The sequence below is a fragment of the Bos javanicus genome, chromosome 4 (genome assembly GCF_032452875.1).
Source record: "Bos javanicus breed banteng chromosome 4, ARS-OSU_banteng_1.0, whole genome shotgun sequence".
In the NCBI taxonomy this organism is placed as follows: Eukaryota; Metazoa; Chordata; class Mammalia; order Artiodactyla; family Bovidae; genus Bos; species Bos javanicus.
The window spans coordinates 30,032,069-30,055,411 of record NC_083871.1 but is presented as its reverse complement, the minus strand read 5'-3'; the positions used below and the strand labels follow the sequence as shown (position 1 = coordinate 30,055,411).

Sequence of the window (23,343 nt, the reverse complement as noted above, 5' to 3'; positions counted from 1 at the left end):
TTTAGTAGGAGAGGTGAAAATTTGATTAAGAAAAGATCCTCTTTCTCCTTCTGTAACCATAACAGTTATTTATACAAGCTTTTAATTATTATAGCACTCATTTGCAGTTATCGAATAATGCCTTAATTTAAGTCTAATTAGAGAGCATGCATATGAAGAATTAATAATAAGTGGACATTTAAAATCATAGTTGTGCTTACTGTTTTTTTCCCTTCTTGACTATAGCTGTCTATAGTTGGTTTCTTTTCCAACAAAGCAAACAGATGCGCAGCCCCAGATTTGGCTCTCGAATATTCAGGTGCCAAAACAAGTGTTTCTCCAATGGCCATAGCTCCATATGCAATTGCAGTAAAAACTCTATCAAAAGATAAAACATTTGAATCTCAGTTAGGTATATTTTCAAATAAGAGCTCTAAAAGTGAAGGAAAAATCAAGCACTGGAATATAATCTTTTGAACCAGATAGAGCCATTAATGCTCAAGGCCCAACAATGATACAGCTCTTTTGTAATTTTCTACCACATATTGATTATCCCTTTCCTATACAACAAAATAACTTTGGAGCTCAGGTAATCTTAAAAATTTCTCTTCCAATTAGAAAGACAGGTCAAAGGCTCTAACTAGTGAATATAAAACTTCTTAGCTTCTTTGATATAAGGATCATTTGCTTGGAGATTTGACAGAGAATTCAACTAACAAGGGAAGAATGGACTCCCCAGTCATGAGGTCGGAATTTACACAGTAGATATGAATGGTTTTTTTTTCCCCCTTTTTTTGCATATAATGTAGTTAGAACAGATAACTGATGCCAGATGATTGGTTATCTGCCTGAAGTGCTACAAGATTTAAAGTGAGCAAAGCATGGAGACTGTGCTTTGTTAAGATCCTAAAAACAATGTATGAGTAAAGTACAGCTTAGCCAGACTGGAAGAAGTGCTGTGATCTTTGGTCTGCTACAGATTATGATCTCAGTTTTAAAACATATTAATTCTAAAATGGTAAGTATGCAGATGATAGCACACAGGATAATAGTCACAGAAATGTGGCATATCATGTGGCCATGGTTAAATATTTTTCCTCTCATTTTTCATTTTAGTCATGAAAACACATTATTGGAATGAAAAATACTGCATCTCAGTGACAGAGCTAAAGGTGTAATTCAGCTAACAATTATATAAGTTTCACTGGCAGTATTTAAACATTAGGCAATAAAAGGACACATAGAACCTAGCTGCTTGTTTGCTGTGCTGGATCGCAGCAAGGTAAACACAAACACACTGGTCCCCTCATGAATTTCTCCAGCGATGGGACCTATCAAGGGGTGGATTTTGATGCAATCTCTTCAGCAACATAGACTTCAGATCTTGAACCTTGTTTTCTTTATAAAGGTCAAACACCATATAAGATATATAAACAACTGGTTTACTGGAATGTGTGATGCTAAAATTTTGTAGTTACTAGCTCTGTGATGTCAAGGCATTTTTAGTACTAATATTTACCGAAATTTAGAGCTTAAAATGCCATTCAAAATACTTAATACTCAGCTATAAATATCAGAAGTGTGTACTGAATTTAGGTAACACATGAGAGTAGGCTTCTCAGAACAACTAAGAACATACCTTAGTATCTGAAATGTGCCAAAATATCTTACTGTCCTAAAATTTGCATAATTAAAAGTCAATTTAATTATTTGACGTAAGTGTACCGAGGCTAATGTCTTTGTTAGGTCTCCCATAAGATGAATTTACTGAGAAGGGGAGAAGGGAAAACAAAGATGCAAAATAGATTAAGAAGAAAAGTTTTAGTAAGAAGGAGAGCACCAACTGAAAGCTCTGTGCTGTCTTTATTGTGTTTATGTTGAGGGGAGGCTAAATGGAACGGGGATTGATGTTGATGAGGATTAGATTGAGGAAACTAACTTTGTGGTGATGGGACTGTCTAGGGGTTTCAGTTCAGTTCAGTTCAGTCGCTCAGTTGTGTGACTCTTTGCAACCTCATGGACTGCAGCACGCCAGGCCTCCCTGTCCATCACCAACTCCAGGAGTTTCCTCAAACTCATGTCTGTTGAGCTGGTGATGCCATGCAACCATCTCATCCTCTGTCGTCCCCTTCTCCTCCTGCCTTCAATCTTTCCCAGCATCAGGGTCTTTTCCAATGAGTCAGTTCTTCGCATCAGGCGGCCAAAGTATTGAAGTTTCAGCTTCAGCGTCAGTCCTTCCAATGAATATCCAGGGATGATTTCCTTTAGGATGGACTGGTTGGATCTCCTTGCAGTCCAAGGGACGCTCAAGAGTCTTCTCCAACACCACAGTTCAAAAGCATCAATTCTTCGGTGCTCAGCTTTTTTTATAGCCCAACTCTCATATCCATACACGACTACTGGAAAAACCATAGCTTTGACTAGACTGACCTTTGTTGGCAGAGTAATGTCTCTGCTCTTTAATATGCTGTCTAGGTTGATCATAACTTTTCTTTCAAGGAGCAAGCGTCATTTAATTTCATGGCTGCAGTCACCATCTGCAGTGATTTTGGAGCCCCCAAAAATAAAGTCTAGGGGTTTAGTCAGGGACATTATTCTCCCTTATACTTTTCTCCCAGTGGGTGCTGTATAAAGAGACCAAAGCTACGGAATCTGTCCTAACCTCATCTGGCCCAATTAGATAGAATGAACTAAAGTGCAGTTCACTTCCACTTAAGTATTTATTGCACAATAACCAGTGCTCTAACTCCATGAGAGTGTTAGTGAAGTGAAGTCGCTCAGTCGTGTCCGACTCTTTGCGACCCCATGGACTGTAGCCCACCAGGATCCTCAATCCATGGAATTTTCTAGGCAAGAATATTGGAGTGGGTTGCCATTTCCTTCTCCAGCAACCTTCCCGACCCAGGGATCGAACCCAGGTCTCCCGCATTTCAGGCAGATGCTTTACCGCCTGAGCCACCTGAGCCCTATGAGAGTGTTAAGTCTCTTCAAATTGGTCCCAGCTCCTGGAGGCCTCTGAACCAAGAGCTTACTCCAGGAAATGTTCAGGCTGACTTCCCATGCCAATATTGGTCATGGGAATTTTGCCCATTTAAGATATATAAAGAGTAATTTGCTGTAGTGGAGAAGGCAATGGCACCCCACTCCAGTACTCTTGCCTGGAAAATCCCATGGATGGAGGAGCTTGGAAGGCTGCAGTCCATGAGGTCGCTGAGGGTCGGACACGACTGAGTGACTTCACTTTCACTTTTCACTTTTATGCATTGGAGAAGGAAATGGCAACCCACTCCAGTGTTCTTGCCTGGAGAATCCCAGGGACGGGGGAGCCTGGTGGGCTGCCATCTATGGGGTTACACAGGGTCAGACACGACTGAAGCAACTTAGCAGCAGCAGCAGCAGCAATTTGCTATAGTTTTAAAGTCACCAATAACACATTCATCAAAGTATTAATCAATGATAAATACTTATACAGCCTCTTCATGCCTAAATAAGATTACAAGAAACATTGCACAGTTCAGAAATGATTTGCATGCTGAAAAAATTCTTGAGCCACAAATATGTAATGTAAGAATTCAAAAACCTAAAATTTAACTTCCATAATTTTCTTAAATTTAAATTGTCCATGGAAGAAGAAATCTTTATCTACAGCTTATCCTTACATGGATTTACTCTGAATTTATACTGCTTTACTGATTTTATACCAAAAATCTCTGGGATGGCTAGAGTTGAGGAAAGAGAATATTGAGCAGAGAGAGATCTGGAGAGGGTTTTCACGTGCTGAGCTTCTTTTCTAGTTATATGGATTCTTCATGGGTGCATGGGGTCATTGTCACTGCAGCCTCGCTACAATGATCCTTTCAAGCATTCCCAAGCAATGGAGAAATCTCCTTGCCCATCATTGCTGCTGAAGTAGAATTCAAATTTTTAAAAGATCTTTTGGCTAGGAACAAGAATAAAAAAAGCATAGAAATGAACAAACCTGATTTTAATACAATTGCTCCAAATAGAAATATCTAGCCTAGTAACTAGTTCATGTCTGTATGTCTCCCCTTAACCCTGCTCCCATATCCAGTGTGTATACCTTGGCGACTTACTTCAAGAGGAAGTATACTAGTGGGTTCTGAGACTGACTCTGCAGCCAGACCACTGGGACTACATCCAAACTCCGTCCTTTCTGTACTAGCTCTGCGACCCTCAGCATGTTCTTTGTGGTTCTGCTTCTGCATGACAATTCGGAGATAACAAGTCTATCTGCATCTTACAGGATTGTTGTGAGAATTGAATATGTTAATAATGTAAAGTGTTTAGTATAGTGCTCAGTGAATGTTTAAGTTGTTGTCATTCCTTTCACAGAACTGAAAGTTAATGGGACACTTCCTGTTGGAAAATAAGCTCACACATTTCTATGGATGTAGATTAGTGCAGCAGGTCAAACCACAACTTCTGAAGTCCCTACCCAGTAAGTTTCTGTTTTTGAATTGGAAGATAAAGTATCTTTCCTCACACAGGTGGCCATTACAATTATTCCTATACTCATACTCTTTCTCCCTGTATCTAGGTAACAATACAAAGATCCTTTTCTTTTTACCCTAAATCCCTTTCTCAGCAGAAGGGAGAAAGAAAATATACAACTTATATTTATTTGTTTCCTTAGGTTTTATAGAATATTTTCATATATATGATACCATTTGATCACTTAGGAGTAAGGTAGGAAAATTTATCCATTTTTAATAAATCAGGAGACTCTTAACTCAGAGAAATAAGCAATTTGCCCAGAATCACATAGCTATGAAAACTTTAGGCCTGGAACTTGAACTTCCATGTTTACTGTATTTTCCCTTCTACAGTGCTCCTTTCCGTGGAAAGCTGACCTGAACTATGTCCTGCATGTTGGGGTTTGTTACCACTTGTTTCCCATTTTAGAATCTTCAGACAACCTTAGATATCAAATCTCCCTTGATTTGTCTCCTTTAGATCCCTTCAATGCTTGATCCCTCTATCTGGTCTCCTTATCTTGTCCTCCTCTCTTCTGGATAATCTCTGGGGAGAAGTTGGGCAGCTGTCTTGGCAGTAAACACTGAAAGAAGACTTTCCTGTTTTCCTTGTTTTGGCTAATCAAGATTGTTTTCCTAACTATCAATATAATGTTAACTCAGTTCCATGGCTGCCTGGCTTACCAGAGCAAAGATAATAGTGAGGATCTAGCTTGCTTTCTGGGCTTGTGCTCAGTTGCTAAGTTGTGTCTGACTCTTTGTGACCCCACGGGCTGTTGCCCACCAGGCTTCTCTGTCCATGAGATTTTCCAGGCAAGAAAACTGGAGTGGGTTGCCATTTCCTCCTCCAGTGAATCTTTCCGACCCAGGGATCAAACCTGTGTCTCCTGAGTGGCAGGCAATTTATCACTGAGCTACCTGGGATTGAATATTTAAAGTCCAATATGATTTCCTGTCATGAACTGTATTTTTGATTTTTGGAGGACTAGGCTGAAACACATATGCTGCTTGGCTCTGCTTGTCAGGCAGTTTTCAAAGCTGTGGCTTTTATTTTAACTATTCTGAAGGTGTCATGCCTTGATTCTTTCTTACCCATCTGCTCTGCTTAGCTTCCTGCTAATATGCATAACATAGAAGGAAGAAACAGAGAGAGAGGCAAGTTCTGAAGTCGGAGTATGAAGAGCTACAGAAACCTCTGCTGGACACTAAGGTTTCTGGACTATATTGCACAAGACAAGTCAGCTAGAAACTAACCTAAAGACACTAAAATTCAGACAGAATAAACATGTTGTATTTCTCAAAGTCTGTACGTTTATATTAGAGTAAACCCGAAGTGTTACAAGGGCTAACAGTGGCAGAAGTGGAGAGTTTTACTACACATATGTGTAATGAAAACCTAAGCAAGAAATTTTTCTAAATGCTTATGCATCGGCTGCAAGGCAACAGAGTGAAAATGTTTAAAACCTTTTAAAAAATGCTCATTTCAGAGAAACTTTTACAATAATAGAGACAGCTTCTACCATAAGAGATCTATATGACCCTTTTTTTTTTAAGAAGAAAAAACTAAGGTTGATAGGAGCTTGGCTGATTAATACTATGAGCACATCAAGGAATTCTGCTTATAAGACTGTCTTTGTGTATCTCCTTTTATAAGTGAAGTGAAAGTCGCTCAGTCACGTTTGACTCTTTGTGACCCATGGACTATAGCCTGCCAGGCTCTGTCCATGGAATTCTCCAGGCCAGAATACTGGAGTGGGTAGCCATCCCTTCTCCAGGAGATCTTCCCAACCCAGGGATCAAACCTGGGTCTCCTGCATTGCAGGCAGATTCTTTGCCATCTGAGCCACCAGGGAAGCCTTCTAAAGGCACACTGTCATTTCTGAAAGAGAGACAGCTTCCTCATCCTGGTGACCATACATCATGAAAATACATTCACATTTTACAGAGTGAATAAAACATTTTTATTTTATACAGTAAATTAAAATATGAATTTCCCAAGTTTTAGATAATTCTAGGAAAATTTTCTGAAATGATCAAAAGAAAACTCTAAGGTTTTAAGGAGCTATGGAGAGCAGCCTGGGATTCAGTCCCTATAGTCATATTTCTTAAAGAGTGATCTTCAGATTCTGTGCCTCAGAATAATCTGGATGTTTGGTAAAATGTAGGTTCCTGGCCCTACACCAAATCTACATATCTCTGGATTAGATCTGTGGGGTGAGCTCCAAATATCTTCATTTTTAACCAGTTTCTCGATTAATGAATCAGGAAATCACTGATTTAGAAAACACCACAAAGTTCTTTTTACCTAAAGAGGGTTCTAGTAGAAAGTGGTTAACTTTGTAAAATTTTCCATTCACTTAGCTGATGAGGTAGAAAGCTGTCCTACTCTGGAAAGTGCAGCATCCTTCAAGCTAGGTATAATTTAGTGTTGATAAAGGGACACTCATGACATGATCATGGTTGTCAGAGACCACTTTGGATTTCCAAGAAAGCTGAAGATTTTGCTATTGAAGACAAATCTTATCTGTTCACATTTTGCACAGTCCCATTCCCATATTTTTCAGAGCCCATCTCCTATGTCCACACTATAAAAGTATCAGTATCCTTAGTCTGTTTGTAGTCTGGTTGAATGAAACAAATCAAAAATGATACTAGTGCTCCTAGTTCAGATAGCTCCTTGTTTCTTCCTTCCCTCAGGGCCCTGGGAAATACCAATGTGATGCTGTTCATTAATCAATGCTCTCATGTTAATAGTCTTAACATATATTCTGACAGCTAAAAAGTTTATGTCTCCAGAAGTTATCCTTTTTAATGAGTTTAATAAAAAAGAAATTCAGGAAATGTGGTAGGCCAGCAGGAGGAGGAGTTTTTGTACGGGGGCCTTTTGATTCTCCTACTTTTTAGGGCCATAAAATAACATAAGCAAGTTACTTGTTTCATTTATGGTAATCATTAGCCCGACTCTAGATATTTAAATGTTCAGAAAACTACATAAGAATTTAAAAATAATAATTTTATAGAAATACTCTATGCAAATTTGTCACAGAGTTAGTAATAATAATAACTAATGATTAATAATAATAAATGTCTACTAAGCAAAGCCCCTAGCATCTTGCATCATGAACTTGAATCTGTGCTCTGCCACTTACTGATTAAGTGACTTTGGCCAAGTTAGGTAACCTCCTTGAGTCTTAATTTTCCCCACCTGTAAAATGGGAATCATAACATTTCACAGGGCAGTTGAGAAGATTAAGCAAATCATGTATTACAAATCCTTAATACTGAATAAGGACTCAATCAAGTTTGTTGTTACTGTGATTATCATATGAAACAGAATGGTTGGCAGTCTTGAGAGGCCCCATTCAAGAAATATCCTGCCTGATGTCATTTGCAGGCATGAGAGTGATGGTGTGATTTTGAGGTTGTATCATTCTTTAACTAAGAAGATTGTTTGCTTAGTTTTTATCTAAACAAATCTCAGGGCAGCTCTAAATGTTTAGCAATGACATCTATGATATAGATTAATAACATTCTGACATTTTAGGGAGACTTAAGAAGCTCAGAATTAATACTCAAAATTAATTTTTCTAATTTCAGAAGTTGAATTTAGGTATTTGTATGAAGTAAAGAAATTCATATCTATGTGAACAGAGTTTCAAATAGAAGCACCAACAAATGCTTTGGGAAGAGGCAGCCTCATTGGGATGCCAAGATCGATTCTCAGTGTGACTTTTCTGAGGAGAAATACTCATTTACATGTGTTTCTTCTGGAGTGTTTGCTTAGCAAGGAACTCACCTCGCTGATTTACAATCATACTTGTTAAAGCCATCTCTACCTGGAGAGATAATGGATAACAAGAAGACATATTTTACCTTACATTCCCACATCTAGTAAACTGAAGTAGTAAGTGATTCATTTGAGAGTTTAATTCAGAGTACCTGTGTTGGACAAGGAAATGGCAACCACTCCAGTATTCTTGCCTGGAGAACCCCATGGACAGAGAAACCTGGCGGGCTACAGTCCATAGGATCGTAGAGAGTCAGACACGACTGGAGCAACAACACACACACACACACCTGTGTTGACATTGAAGTTGCTCAGTCGTGTCTGACTGTTTGCGACCCCATGGACTTTAGCCTACCAGGCTCCTCCGTCCATGGGATTTTCCAGGCAAGAGTACTGGAGTGGGGTGCCATTGCCTTCTCCAGGAGCTCTTCCTGACCCAGGGGTCGAACCCAGGTCTCCCGCATTGTAGGCAGACGCTTTACTGTTTGAGCCACCAGGAAGTCCTGTGTTATATTAGTATTTTACTGACGTGACTGTACTTATTAAATAACAATTATTTTTAAATTTCCCAGTATGTCTTTTACACAAAAAATTATTTAAATGATAATGCACTCTAAACTAGATATCTTTCTGGTTACTTTAAGTACATAACCCATTTACAGAGTTTATATTTGCATGACTTACATGAACATGCCCTCTGGGGTCATTCGTCCTGCTTGAATTAAGTAAATTCCAAATCGAAATCCCACTGCATAGGCAAAATATACGAAGGCGTGGCTGAATGCATAACAGATTCCAATGATCTGTGCTTTCTTCAAGGTATTTCTGAAATGCACAAAATTTACCAGATAATGGGGCATGAGGTATAGCAAGGTCTTTTAAATAAATGTAGAGTAATGAATATAGAAAACAAGATAGATTATTATTTAGAATTTTAGAGAATTTTTTCTAAGAATTAAAAAAAGAATTCACCTTTTTAACTACTAATAATTATTACAGAGAAAACAACAAAAAAATAATGATTTTCCCTATAGCTCTATGTCTCTATAGTTCGATGTAACAAAACTGACTCCATGTATTTTCAAATGAATGGGCAAGGTCTGTTAAAGCAGACCTAATGAAAGAGTTAAAGAGATTTGGCTTAAAAATATTTTCTATCCTAATCTTGCACTAAGAGAACAAATGGTGGAAATTAAAGGGCATTACTAACCAAAGAAGCATGAGTGTGAAAGAATACAAAGCTGTCTTTCTGATAAAGTAAGGAGGGCTAGTTTAAAATTAAAAGAAGTGATCGCATTTGATGCGTATATATTTGTTTTAAAATGTGAACTATTTTAGAGATTCAATATAAAGGGCTAAGCAATATTATTTTCTTTCTTAGATATTATTATTTCCTCAACCTTGTTTCATGGAAATAATAAAATGCTCACCCAGTTATAGTTCATGGCAATGTGAGAGGACCTAAAACATATGTTCTAAATGTGCTTACTCTCAACTCCTCTTTCTAGTCTCCTCTTGGTGGACTTATGTGAGAAAGTCTGATATGCCATTATTAGGAATGATTCCAGAGCAAATGAATTGGCAGGCAAACCACTGCAGTCACCCGGGAGTACTGCCTTTATAGGAATAAACTATAGTTAATACAGTCAGTATGAATCTACAATCACCTGTGCTGAGTCTGAAGCGTCTCCTCATACATTTGCTCAAAGGCTTTTTCTCTTGTTAATGACATTATAGTACGTATATTCTCCACAGCTTCAGTTGCTATCTTATAAAACAAGATAATAAAAGAGAAATAAAATTAGTAGTGGTTAAACTTCTGATTGTGAATTACAGTCACATCGAAGACATGTTAAGTACATCAAGTCAATAAGTTTTTCTGATGAGTTTTCTTAGCTTCTTTTTTCCTTTCCCCAAAATAAGATTGTTGTTGTTTAGTTGCTAAGTTGTGTCTGACTCTTTTTGCAATCCCATGGACAAAATAAGATAAGAAAGTAATATATCAGGATAATACACTCAAGGAAAATTCCTTTGGAAAAGATTTAGTCCACTGATCTAAATTTAGCCTTCAAGTCTTCATTGAATTTCTATTTAAACTAGTTCCATAAGCAGAGGGATCAAATGTTAGTCAACATTATATCCATATGTAACTATGCAAAGGAGCTGTCTTATGAATTATGAGCTAATTCAAGAAAAAGACAGCAGAGAGAATCAAATAAATAATTATTTCATTCTAGCACAGAAATGCAAACAGCAACCTGTTTGCAACTTAGGAACACTGCCATAAAGTAACATAGAGTGTGGCTTTTCAATTCTGTATAAGATATTTTATGGCTATTTTAAATTTTGATTTCTTTAACCTTAAAAGGATATTTATTTATTCAATTATTTGCTGCACCACACAACACATAGGATCTTGGTTCTCCAACCAGGGATCGAAGCTGTGCTCCCTGCAATGAAGCATGGGTTTTTAACTACTGGATTGCCAGAGATATCCCTTAAAAATGATATTTAGTTTAATTATATTAATGCTTCTTCATAGTTACATAGTTTTCAAAAAGAAGAGGTATCGAAAATGGAGGAGACTTTTGGCTTAGAATAATTTGGACATGAGAACACATGTTGATCTGAAAGAGAAATTTCCTGCTTTCACAGTCTGTTTCCAGACTGGCAGAGTGGACTGTGGAACAGATGAAGACCTAGGTAGACACTCAAGGTTATTTGAAGGGGACTTGGGTTATGGGAGAGAATTGGATATCTGGACCATGGTCAGGACACCTGGATTCTGCTCTAAAGTCTTGTAATTTCAAAAGAAACTCAAAGAAACCTCCATTTGTAATATTTTGTGGATAAGATAATGGATAAGAATGCTGAAATCTTGAGAAAAATAAAGAGAAATGAACACAAAATCTTGGGTTCACTTTTCACAAGGGAGAAAGGACTAATAAGAGAGACTTAGAAAATAACCTTCATTTTTTAAAACTAATATGGTCATTTTAAATCTGAAAAATAAAACATTTGATGATTTGTCCAAATCTATACATGCAACCAAAGAAGGACCATATTCTTACTGGTCCATATTCTAAGTTTTGGTGTTTGGTAAAGTGACAGATTAAAAAGCCAGTAGGAAAAGGACACGTTGCCTATTTGACTGGAATTATTAATTGTATAGTTTGAGGTTACTCTAATAATGCAAAAAGGAAAAAAATCAAAGATTTTTGATTTATAACTAAAGCTCATGATGTGCTCCCTCATAGCTCAGTTGGTAAAGAATCTGCCTGCAGTGCAGGAGACCTGGGTTCAATTCCTGGGTTGGGAAGGTACCCTGGAGAAGGAAACGGCAACCCACTCCAATATTCTTGCCTGGAGAACCCCATGGATAGAGGAGCCTGACAGACTACAGTCCATGAGGTCGCAAGAGTCAGACACAACTTAGTCACTAAATCACCACCACCATGACGTAAAAATTAAGATGAATAAAATACAATTAATTAGGGCCAGATAAACTTGGAAGTAGTGATAATTTGCAAACACGTGGAGGGCTGAACAAAATTTCAACCCTAGGAGTCAAATACATGCTAAACAGTTCAGTCTTTGCTCAAGTAGACATTCTAAAGGTCCTTATCTAGTGCAGGAAAGGTGGAAAGGTCCAAGGGTCATGAAAACTAGATTTATTTGAGCCCTGTGCTTCATTGGATCCCTATTCATGAACAGGTGACTGTATCATATTAGATACATATGTAATATGATATTTAATATGATACTATATCTAATTTAATATATTAGATCTATATCTATATCTAATCTATATCTAATATGATCAGTCACTGTGATTCAGACCATAAGGATATTAAAATCATTTTCATACTCAGGCATGTTCACCAACTTTGATATAAATCTTTAATACTATATCTTGGGCTGGATGGCCAAGAGAAGACTTGACATTTACATGATGCAGCTTCCTAAAGTCATGAGAAACAGGTTTTGGACCTCTACTGAGATGAAAACTGAGAAGGATGGAAGGTCCCCAAAAGCAAACAAACAAAAAAGTAGACTATCATCTAAGGGATAGGCAACAGCCTGGGAAAGTAATATACTACCTGCAACTACAGAAAAGGGAGGATAGAAGATGGATAGACACTCAAGAGGGATGTTACATAAGAGATTCTTACTTTGGGTGAGTGGCTGGATCAAATGACATCTCTTTCAATTCTTAGATATTATGGTACTACATTTCCAATATTTCCCTAAATCTCTACTACAATGATAATTGTTATGAATATGACTGATCTTGGGAAAGTTACATGTGGGTTTAGTTGCTAAGTCATGTCCAACCCTTGCAACCTCATGGACTGTAGCCTGCGAGGCTCCTCTGTCCATGAGATTTTCCAGGCAAGAATAGTGGAGTGGGTTGCCATTTCCTTCTCCAGGGGATCTTCCCATCCCAAGTTGAACCCTGGTCTCCTGCATTGCAGGCAGATTCTTTACTGACTGAGGTACTAGGGAAGAAAGTTATATATGTCAAAGCATTTTCTAAGTAAATACATTGTTCATTTTGACCAGTATAAAGTTTTGTTTTAGGCACTCCCAATAGCAGTACCTTGCCTTGCATTTAGTAAATATTATATTTCCTCTTTATTTTGAAAAATGAAACAACTGTAATTATTCAAGAAATTTAATTATTCAACAATTAGAGAGTGGGTAATCACAATGTTAACAAATTCCCCCACAATTTGCTAACAGTAATAATGACTGACATTATTGAGTGCTTATTGCCTTCCAGATACTATTGCGTATACCTAATAAGACTGTTTTCTATAATACTCATGAAGATGTATAAGTGGATAGTATTTTATTTCTACTTTACAAAAGAAGAAATTGAAGTCCAGAAATGTTGATATAACTTGCTCATATCACACATTTGTTAGTGATAGAATCTGGATTCTAATTCAACCAATTTGACTGCTAGCCCATGCTCTAAATTATGTGCCCCCCTATTGCTATGACATATCTATACCCGTCCTAAACTTATTTGTATGGATTTCAATACATATACACCACTTTACAGATTCTTAAGAAAGGAAGTTAATGTTAAATATGGAATCTCTTATTGATTTTCTCTTAAAATGTTATGATGGTAGCAATGGTCTTTCTTTTACCTTTCCAGCACGCAGAAGTTCTTGCTTATCCTTGTTGGCAAATCCAGTCATTGCTGTTGTTTCAATCATTCCTGTGAGAGCAAGTACTGGAGCAATACTCAAAATCAGCAGTGTCATCTCCCATCCGTATATGAAGGAAATGATAACTGAAAGTCCCATATTAATTGCATTTTGTGTTAAGACACCAACTCTTGAACCTGTTGCCTATAATCAGACATAAATTGGGGAAAAGCCAGTCAATTTTAAGTTTATAAGAATTGCTATGATAGTTTCTTGCAAAATAAGGGGTTTTTTTTTTATTTATACGTAGATTTTTATTTTGAATATATTCCATAACATCTTACAGAAAACCCAAATGAACTTTTGGGTCAACCCAATAATTAGAGATTGTTTTTTAGTCCCTCAGTTGTGTCTGGCTGTGATCCCATAGACTGTAGCCTGCCAGACTCCTCTATCCATGGAATTCTACAGGTAAAAATATTGCAGTAGGTAGCCATTACAGATTCTTAACCATCTAGAACACCAGAGAAGTCCATTTAGAGATTAAATAATATTTAGAGTTTAAAAATGTCCTCTACTATGGGGTCACTATGTTTTATTTGTATGCCTTATGTCCAATATTGTTGTCCTTTGAATTGTTCCTATTATTCTTTGAATGTATTATTGGTTTCTGATACAAAAATATTTTCTAGGCCCTACACCTTAAATTTGTCATTTCTTCAAGGAGTCTGAGTTCCTGTTAGTAGAGGATGTTATTTAGAAGTCAATATATAGTGCTAGTTGTGTTCATTATCAGTGGAATGTTAGTGGATATAACGGTGGAGTGTGTGTGTGTGTATGTGTATAGATGCATGCACATATTGAAATCTATATTTATTTCTCTCTTTACATTTCTTGAAATCCATGGGTTTATATCAATACATCCAGTTTCAATTAAAAAAACACAAGATTATTATTTCTGGCTTTCTCCCTTCTAATATTTGTTATCCACTTCTTCAATAGTAAGAAACCTAGCTCCCATTTTCTTTAATAGAGTTTCATGATCAGTCTCTCTGCTATCATGCAGATCATGACCAATCTGCTATCATGACCCCTGTCTCTGCCCAGGACGCATACCCTCTCCTCTGCATGCTCTGGCTTTGCTTTCCTACATGAGCTTGGTGCCTCATATGAATGCCCGACTCACCATATGTGGTCTCCAAAACCCAGTCCTGCCCCTTCCTCTTACACTGAAAAAGGGCTGGTACTCTTAGCTACTGTACTATAGTATGCTGAATTGAATGAAGATATTCACTGAAGTATATCCTTTGTATATAATATCTTCCCTTTTCTGCACTTTATAACAATTTCACTCAGCAAAGTTCTACAGAGGCAACATCAAGATAGAAAAGGAGTTGGAAACATTATGATATAAGATAACGTAAAAGAAATTTGGGGAAAACTTAAAATAGGTAGAAATATCTTCATCATTGTTTTATGAGAACTACAGGTCTTGAAATTTTAATCTCCTTTATACTGGGATGAAAAAAGGAAACCCCTATTTACCTAGAAACATAGCTACAATCAACTGAGATATCAATTCACTTTTTAGAACATATGTTTTGCTCTGATCATGAAAACATGGTCATTGGAAAAGGTCTAAATAATGTTTAAAATGACATCCTTCCAGACATAAATACATACACATTCAGATTAGGATTATTGTGTGTATTCAGCATTGTATCCTGCTTTTATCCCTTTATATTATACTGCAAGCTTTTTCGTCAGTCATTAAATAGTCTTCAAAAATTTTTTAGTAAATTGCTTCCAATTTTTCACTACTAAAAACAAAGACGTAATGAGCATCTTTGTGCAAAATCTTTGTGCTCATCTTTTATTTCCTGATATTAAATTCCTAGCCTGGAATTATATGTTAAAGGGTATATACCCTTTCATTCTTCATAAATATTGTCAAATTGCTTCTCTAAAAAATGATATTACTATTCACTGACGTACCCCACTCCCAAATTAGTATCATCATTAAAATAACATTAATGAAAAATCTTCTTTCCCCACAGGGCTCTGTGAAGTAAAAAGTTGCCCAGCTGTGTTCAACTCTTTGTGACCCCATGGACTATCCATGGAATTCTCCAGGCCAGAATACTGGAGTGGGTAGCCATTCCCTTCTCCAGAGGATCTTCCTGACCCAGGAATCGAACAGGGGTCTCCTACATTGCAGGCAAATTCCTTACCAACTGAGCTATCAGTCAGGGCTCTGACTTACTCCTAAAAAATTTTTTATGGTTTTAGTTTCAAGACTGCATTTCATAATGATTCACTATTTTCCCATTTTTCACTGAACAATCAAAAAAAACTCCCCAAAGTAAAAACAAATAACAATAGCAAATACCAAACAAACCACTAAATACTGAAAATTCAGACAGACAGACAGGTAACATTTTAAATATGCCTTTGGGTATTTATTACAGACTGACTCTAATCTATGAGCTTAAAATAAGAACATCATTTGGTACTTAATACTTGCTCACACTCTGTCTCTTGAGGGTTCTGGATGATGCAGAGATATATGATGTGTATATTATGACTGAATTGTCCTACACCTCCCACCCAAACTCATATGTTGAGATCCTGACTCCCAGTTCCTCAGAATGTGACTGCATTTGGAGATAAGGTCCTTAAAGAGGTGATTAAGTTAAAATAAGTTTTTTGAGGTTGAACCCTACTCCAATATGATTGGTTTCCTTATTTTAAAAAAAGGAAATTTCAATGTGGACATGTTTGCATGGAGGAAAGACACAACAAGAAGAAAACTATATATAAGTCAAGGTGAGAGGATGCAGAATGAAACCAACCATGCCAACATTTTGATCCTGGCTTTTAACCTCTAGAGCCATGAGGGAATAAATTCCTGTTGTGTAAGCCACTCAGACTGTGGTACTTGGTTACAGCAACCTAGCAAACTAATATACTGTCAACTTGCTCCTTTCCTCCCACCCTCACCATGAGTTTCAGAGTTATATAGATCATATAGTGGGATGAAGAGGCTGTGGAACTTAAGCACTCGTAATGTTGAAGGTCCCACCCCCACATCAAATTAACTGTGGAATGCCCCTACAGCCACATAAACTGTATATATTTTTCTATAAAATAGAAATATTAAAAAAAATTACAATCAGGTTTTGTTAAGAATAAGATATTCTTTTAATATAAAATTCATCTATATATTACTAAGAAATTACTTGCCATCAATTACTTGATACCTATGATTTGTAGGCCTTTATACATTCATTAATTTCCGCTTTGTAGTTTCTTAGTTTGAAGTCAATGACTTTTCCTTTTTCAGATGACAGTTCTTAGCACTATATCTATATTAACAAAAGTATGAAATATATCCAGTGGACAGTTATTCTTTTCTGTTTGGATATTTCCTATTAGGTGGCCATAATATAGTTCTTTTCTTTACTGCCTTCCTCCATTTTTATCCTATTTTCTTTAAAAATTACAATTCTTGACAGTAGATCAAATGGAAGTAAAGAGGTAGAAAACCAGAAGAGGAAAGACAAAGTATGCTGAGGATTGTAGCTTTTGTGTATAAAATTATGCAGTGTGCTGGAAAGAGAGATAGAAGTACAGTAGATGAACTGAAGATGCCACAGTAGATGAACATTTGAGAATCACTGAAAATTAGGCTATACACTATGCATACCAAACTCATGTCTAAAAACATTCAAGTGTAAACCTGCCAAATTTTTGATGGAACAGTCTTGTGTTTGAACTTTTCGTTTAGGACATAAGACCTTTCTATAAACTGACTTGTACTTGCATATCCTTGTTTATTCAACAAGCTTGAGTTATCCACTTTTGTACTAATCTGCTTCTTAAAAATAAGATCATATACCTTTCTATGTGGCATTTTAGTTTAAGCTACCAGAAACTTATTGAAATATACAGTCAATGCAGCCATGGACAGGCCACAATCCCTGCCTTTTGGTGATGGTAGCAGGATAAGAAGGATCCAAATATATCTTTCTTATTCCAGGAAGAATTAAAAAAAAAAAAAACAATTCAGTCTTGAAAAATACTATAAGAACTAAAGGAAAATAAAAAATTGCCTTTAAAGCCTAGAGTAATAGTGTAGTTCTGGAAAGAATTTAGAACTGGAAATCAGAAGAAATTTAATTAAACTTCTTTAGATTCTTTATCATTGTGCAGAAAAATAGAATTTTTCCTTGAGAATTAAAAGCAGAAAGTCATAAATAGTTCTGCAGATAACCATTATGGAGCATCTACTATGTCCAAGGTACTGTAATAAATGTGGGGAATACAACTTTGATAAGAAAATTCCAGAAAATGGCTACCGTAAGAAGATAAATGGAAGTAAACTCAGTATGTAATTGTAGAAATAAAATTCCATATGGCAGGATTCCTGCTTCTGGCTAACATGAACAGAAGGAATGAATTTGTCCTTTCAGCTGAAACAAATAAAAAATAGACAAAATATATGAAACAATAAGTTTCAAGATACTAGACCTAAGGCAACCAAGGGAAATGGGAAACAAACAAGCTAAGCCCTATGATTGCCCCAGCTTACGCCTTGAAAGAGCTTCAAGGCTGTAGAATAGAAAGGGTGAACTCTAAGACCTCTAAGACAGAGCCCACCAGACTAAGTGGAATAGACAAAGCTGAGAGTCTGGAGAGGCCAAAGAAGCTAGAGTTTGCAATACAGAACACTAAAGGTATACAGAAAGAAATCTACATATCCAGAAAGGGCCCCTCTTGAGTATTCAATTGAACAATGCATGTGTGAAGGCTAGAAATAGTGTTTGGTCATACCAGCCTGACTGGAAAACCTCATTATTCACCCAGCATTGAGTAGCGCATGTTCAATGTCTTGCCTCAGTAGTTGACTCCAGTCTTGCTTAATAAATCTTAAAACCAAGACCCGCCTCCCAAAGATCAAACTGTTTCCAGGTAATTTAACTGCATCCCAGAACAAGACAAGAATATTTATAGAAATACAAAAATATTCAGCACCTAAAAATTTATATTCACAACATGTGGCATCTAGTCAAAAATTATCAGGTATGCCAAAAAGCAGCAAAAAAGGACCCTTAATGAGCATAAAAATCAATAAATTGAAACTGACTCAGAACTGACAGAAATGTTAGATGTAGCAGATAATGGCCTTAAAAGTTATTATAATTGTATAGCATACACTCAAAAAGTTAAGAGATAAGGAGGATAAATGAAAAAGACCCACATCAAATTTCTACAAATCAAAACGTCAGTGTCCATAAACAAAGTTTTATTGAAACACAGCCATGTCTCTTTGTTTACCTATTGTCTATGGCTATCTTAGCGCTAAAATGATGGAAGTTGAGGCATTGCTAGAGAAACCTTATGTGCCCCTCTCCTCACTTTGTATTGCTGCTCAGTGTGAGACAACTGTAATTTGGCAGCATGTGGAGTGCCACGTGTGTTGCTGTACTATGGTATTTTATTCAAATTTTAAAAATTACCATTGATGTCCATCATTTAAAGACAAGAAAGGAAGAGAAAAGTGGACTTTGGGAGGTCTGCTTTTAAGGCACAATAGGCTGTGGATCACTTTGTGTTCTAATTAGATGCCACAGTGTTGTGTTTATTATGCTATGATACTGTATAGTTCTAAAAAGAAACAGAACAGGTCAACATTAGGAGACAGCACTCATCATAAAATTCCTAATTCACAGGAAAGTAACATTTATAAATATTAGAAAATTAAAATGGAATAACACATCTTAACAATTTATTCATAAAACTAAAAAGTGAAAATGAGGCTGAATCTAAATAAGTTTCTGAGCAGCTCATTTATTAGCTAAGTAAAGAAAGTCACAGATAGTGAGTTAATTAAATCATGTTTGATTGCAGTAGTGGAAGAGATGTGTTCAGAGAGCATAAATTTATATCAGATGATGTGAAAACTATTGCTCAAAAAGTTGAGAACAACAAAAATGTCAATGATCAATTGAAAATCAAGCTAGGTCATTTTAAGTAGTTTCCCTGGCTCTTGATGGATTGACCTAAACAGTTATACTGCTTAATTCTTGTTTTTTTTTTTGATGAGTCAATGTCAAGTTTGAAGTGACTGAAAAATTAGCTGCTATGGATAATCTGTATGCAACAACTACAGTTGAGAATATTTTCAAAGAAGTTGAGACAAAAACCTAGACGAGTACAACCTAAGTGTAACCTGCTAAGATGTATTACAACCGATGGTGGCAAAAATATTTGTAGAGGAAAAAAAAAGGTTTAGTTGGACAAATTTATAAAGTTTGTGAAAATGAAGGTGTTTAAGGCTTGTTGTTGTTCATTGTATTCATATTATTCATTAATAAAGTATTTTGTGAAAAATAAATGAATTTACTAAAAGAGATGGGAATACCAGACCACCGGACCTGCCTCTTGAGAAACCTATATACAGGTCAGGAAGCAGTTAGAACTGGACATGGAACAACAGTCTGGTTCCAAATAGGAAAAGGAGTACGTCAAGGCTGAATATTGTCACCCTGCTTATTTAACTTATATGCAGAGTACATCATGAGAAATGCTGGGCTGGAAGAAGCACAAGCTGGAATCAAGATTGCTGGGAGAAATATCAATAACCTCAGATATGCAGATGACACCACCCTTATGGAAGAAAGTGAAGAGGAACTAAAAAGCCTCTTGATGAAAATGGAAGAGGAGAGTGAAAAAGTTGGCTTAAAACTCAACATTCAGAAAATGAAGATCATGGCATCTGGTCCCATCACTTCATGGGAAATAGAAGGGGAAACAGTGACAGACTTTATTTTTCTGGGCTCCAAAATCACTGCAGATGGTGATTGCAGCCATGAAATTAAAAGATGCTTACTCCTTGGAAGGACAGTTATGACCAACCTAGATAGCATATTGAAAAGCAGAGACATTACTTTGCCAACAAAGGTCCATCTAGTCAAGGCTATGGTTTTTCCAGTAGTCATATATGGATGTGAGAGTTGGACTGTGAAGAAAGCTGAGCGCCGAAGAATTGATGCTTTTGAACTGTAGTGTTGGAGAAGACTCTTGAGAGTCCCTTAGACTGCAAGAAGATCCAACCAGTCCATTCTAAAGAAGAACAGTCCTGGGTGTTCTTTGGAAGGAAGGATACTAAAGCTGAAACTCCAGTACTTTGGCCACCTCATGTGAAGAGTTGACTCACTGGAAAAGACTCTGATGCTGGGAGTGATTGGGGGCAGGAGGAAAAGGGGACGACAGAGGGTGAGATGGCTGGATGGCATCACCGACTCGATGGACGTGAGTTTGAGTGAACTCCGGGAGTTGGTGATGGACATGGAGGCCTGGTGTATTGTGATTCATGGGGTCGCAAAGAGTTGTACACCACTGACCACTGAACTGAACTGAACTGAACTGAACTAATTACACATTTGGACCAGTATGCTCAGTGAAGTCCATTTGTCCCTATAGCTTTCTCTTATTTTTTTGGTCAAAAGCGGAAGTTGAATTTCTTGATTTGTCTTCCCAACAGTTTGTGGGTTTAGCAGCGGTAAAGTTTTACTATGGAGTATTGAGTTCAGGACTGAGATTGAAATTTTTCTTTATAAGAAGAACCACCTTGAACCACTATATTAAGTTTTGCTATAGACTTGATAATGTCTCAATGAATTCAACCTAAAATTGTAAGGCAAACAGCAATTATACACTAACATTATACTGTGATAAAGTGATTTCAGTGACTACTCACATTGTTAAGTAATGTTAAGCTGTTTTATACTCTTTCCATGTCAAAAAATTTAATCAAGAAGTGAGGTCACCATTGTCTAGGCAATGATAGCAGAGCTCTACCTAATCAATTCATTGGGCTCTTGGAATTAATAAATGAAATTTCTATTTCTTGGGGGGCAATGTAACTATAGTTCTGATGAGGAGAATTTTGGAACTAACGTTGTGTCTGTCAGTGGTATATCAAGTGGATGTTGTGGGCTTCTTAAGGACAAAAGTGAGGTAAGACTTCTGGTTGGTGAAGAGGAGTTGCTAAAATATACAGAAACAGTACCTTGTAATTCTGTGAAATTCAGTCTCCCAAGAATTTAAAATGGCTCTATACCTTTAATAAAACTACATTTTACACAGAAAATAGTCTGTTGACAGCTGTACTGGCAGTAAGCCATTACCTTGGGCTGAAATAATGCCAGTTAAAATGGTTGTATTCAATCAACTGTTTCATGAATCATTTTGTCCTATAACCTTATTTCACTAACATGTTTTTCTCAAGACTCTCAGAGTATCAGAACATCTAAAAATGACCTGGAGCTTAGACTTTTGGTCATTAGTAAGGGTTTCATAATAATATTTATGTTATTAAGGGGCTAGTTCATGAACATTCACCCTATTACATTTGATAAAAGTAACATGTGACTGAAATTGCATGATGAAGAAACTGAGATGGAAATATATCTTCCTCAAGTTGATAGGAAATATGACCCTGAATTATTGTTTTCTGATTCATCTCTAGTGTGGTGTATCTTTGTGAGAAAAGAAATACTGGTCAAATGGGATTTGGAAATAATTCTTCCTTTGATAGAGAATCCATTCAAGTTGATAGAGAATCCATTCAAACCTTGGCAAAGCAAGGGTTTATGTGAATTATATGCTAGTAGACACAGTCTCCGGAGAAGACAATGGCAACCCACTCCAGTACTCTTGCTTGGAAAATCCCATGGGTGGAGGAGCCTGGTAGGCTGCAGTCCATGGGGTCGCACAGAGTTGGACACGACTAAAGCGACTTAGCAGCAGCAGCAGCAGCAGATACAGTCTCATTCTTTGTATCCTTCTTTTGTTGCTTTGCTTTTCAAATTCTGCAACTTTAAATGGGTCATTGAGTATTCTAGCCATCTAGTCTTTAGCTATGGAGAAGGCAATGGCACCCCACTCCAGTACTCTTTCCTGGAAAATCCCATGGATGGAGAAGCCTGGTAGGCTGTAGTCCATGGGGTCTCTAAGAGTCGGACCCGACTGAGTGACTTCCCTTTCACTTTTCACTGTTGGAGTGAAAGAGGGATTGGAGAGGGAAATGGCAACCCCCTCCAGTGTTCTTGCCTGGAGAATCCCAGGGACAGGGGAGCCTGGTGGGCTTCCGTCTATGGGGTCGCACAGAGTCAGACACGACTGAAGCGACTTAGCAGCAGCAGTCTTTAGCTACTACTTCTTATTCAATGAAAATGATTTGACTTGCCCAGAAGTTATCATGAGAACGACATTTACTAACTGCAACAGGAAATTTTCAAATGATCAAATGGTATTAGTCAAACGCTTATGAGGAACCACACTGACAAATATTCTCATTAATTTCTCTTGATAAGAGACAACATTATCATTTGACACAACTAAGAGATTTTAGGAAAGCAGTGTTGGTCTTTAGTACTAATTTGTTCTTTTCATTCAAGTAAATACTTACTAAAAGAAATGTCTTACTTATAAAGTATAGCTGGAAGTAAGAATTCCTACTTCACTGAATTCTTAAAAGATCTGAATGATGATAGGTAGTAAGAGAAAAACATTCACACAGCAAAGGAAAAAAAAAAGTTTTGTAGAATGGAGATCCAAATGGAATTATAGGGACTGATATTTCTGCCAAATTTAGTGAACCCTTGAATTTCTAAATACAGATGTTGCCATTCATCTCATTCTATTGTGCTATGGAGGATTATTGCTATCCTCATTCCTTAATGACTAAGTGAAATTCTATCCATCATTTTTTTCCCATTTATATCAGTAAAATCTAGCTTCTCAGCCTTACTTTAAAATTTAAATGCTATCCAATGAAATTTAGAGCCTTGTTTTAAAAATTATAAAAAAGAGTTTCAGGAAGCGATGAAGATGATGCCCCCTTTCCTTTTTAGGTCTT

General features: G+C 36.8%; 1 protein-coding gene across 1 annotated transcript in view; it reads right to left on the bottom strand.

The window, feature by feature from the left end:
• Positions 1-23,343, bottom strand: part of ABCB5 (ATP binding cassette subfamily B member 5) — a 119,423-nt gene that overhangs the window by 14,065 nt on the left and 82,015 nt on the right. The window contains exons 21-24 of the mRNA XM_061413675.1: positions 13,419-13,622; positions 9,927-10,027; positions 8,944-9,084; positions 201-357 (exon numbers count right to left, since the gene is read on the bottom strand). Of these exons, the coding sequence (XP_061269659.1) occupies positions 201-357; positions 8,944-9,084; positions 9,927-10,027; positions 13,419-13,622 (603 nt within the window). The remainder of the gene's footprint in view (positions 1-200; positions 358-8,943; positions 9,085-9,926; positions 10,028-13,418; positions 13,623-23,343) is intronic.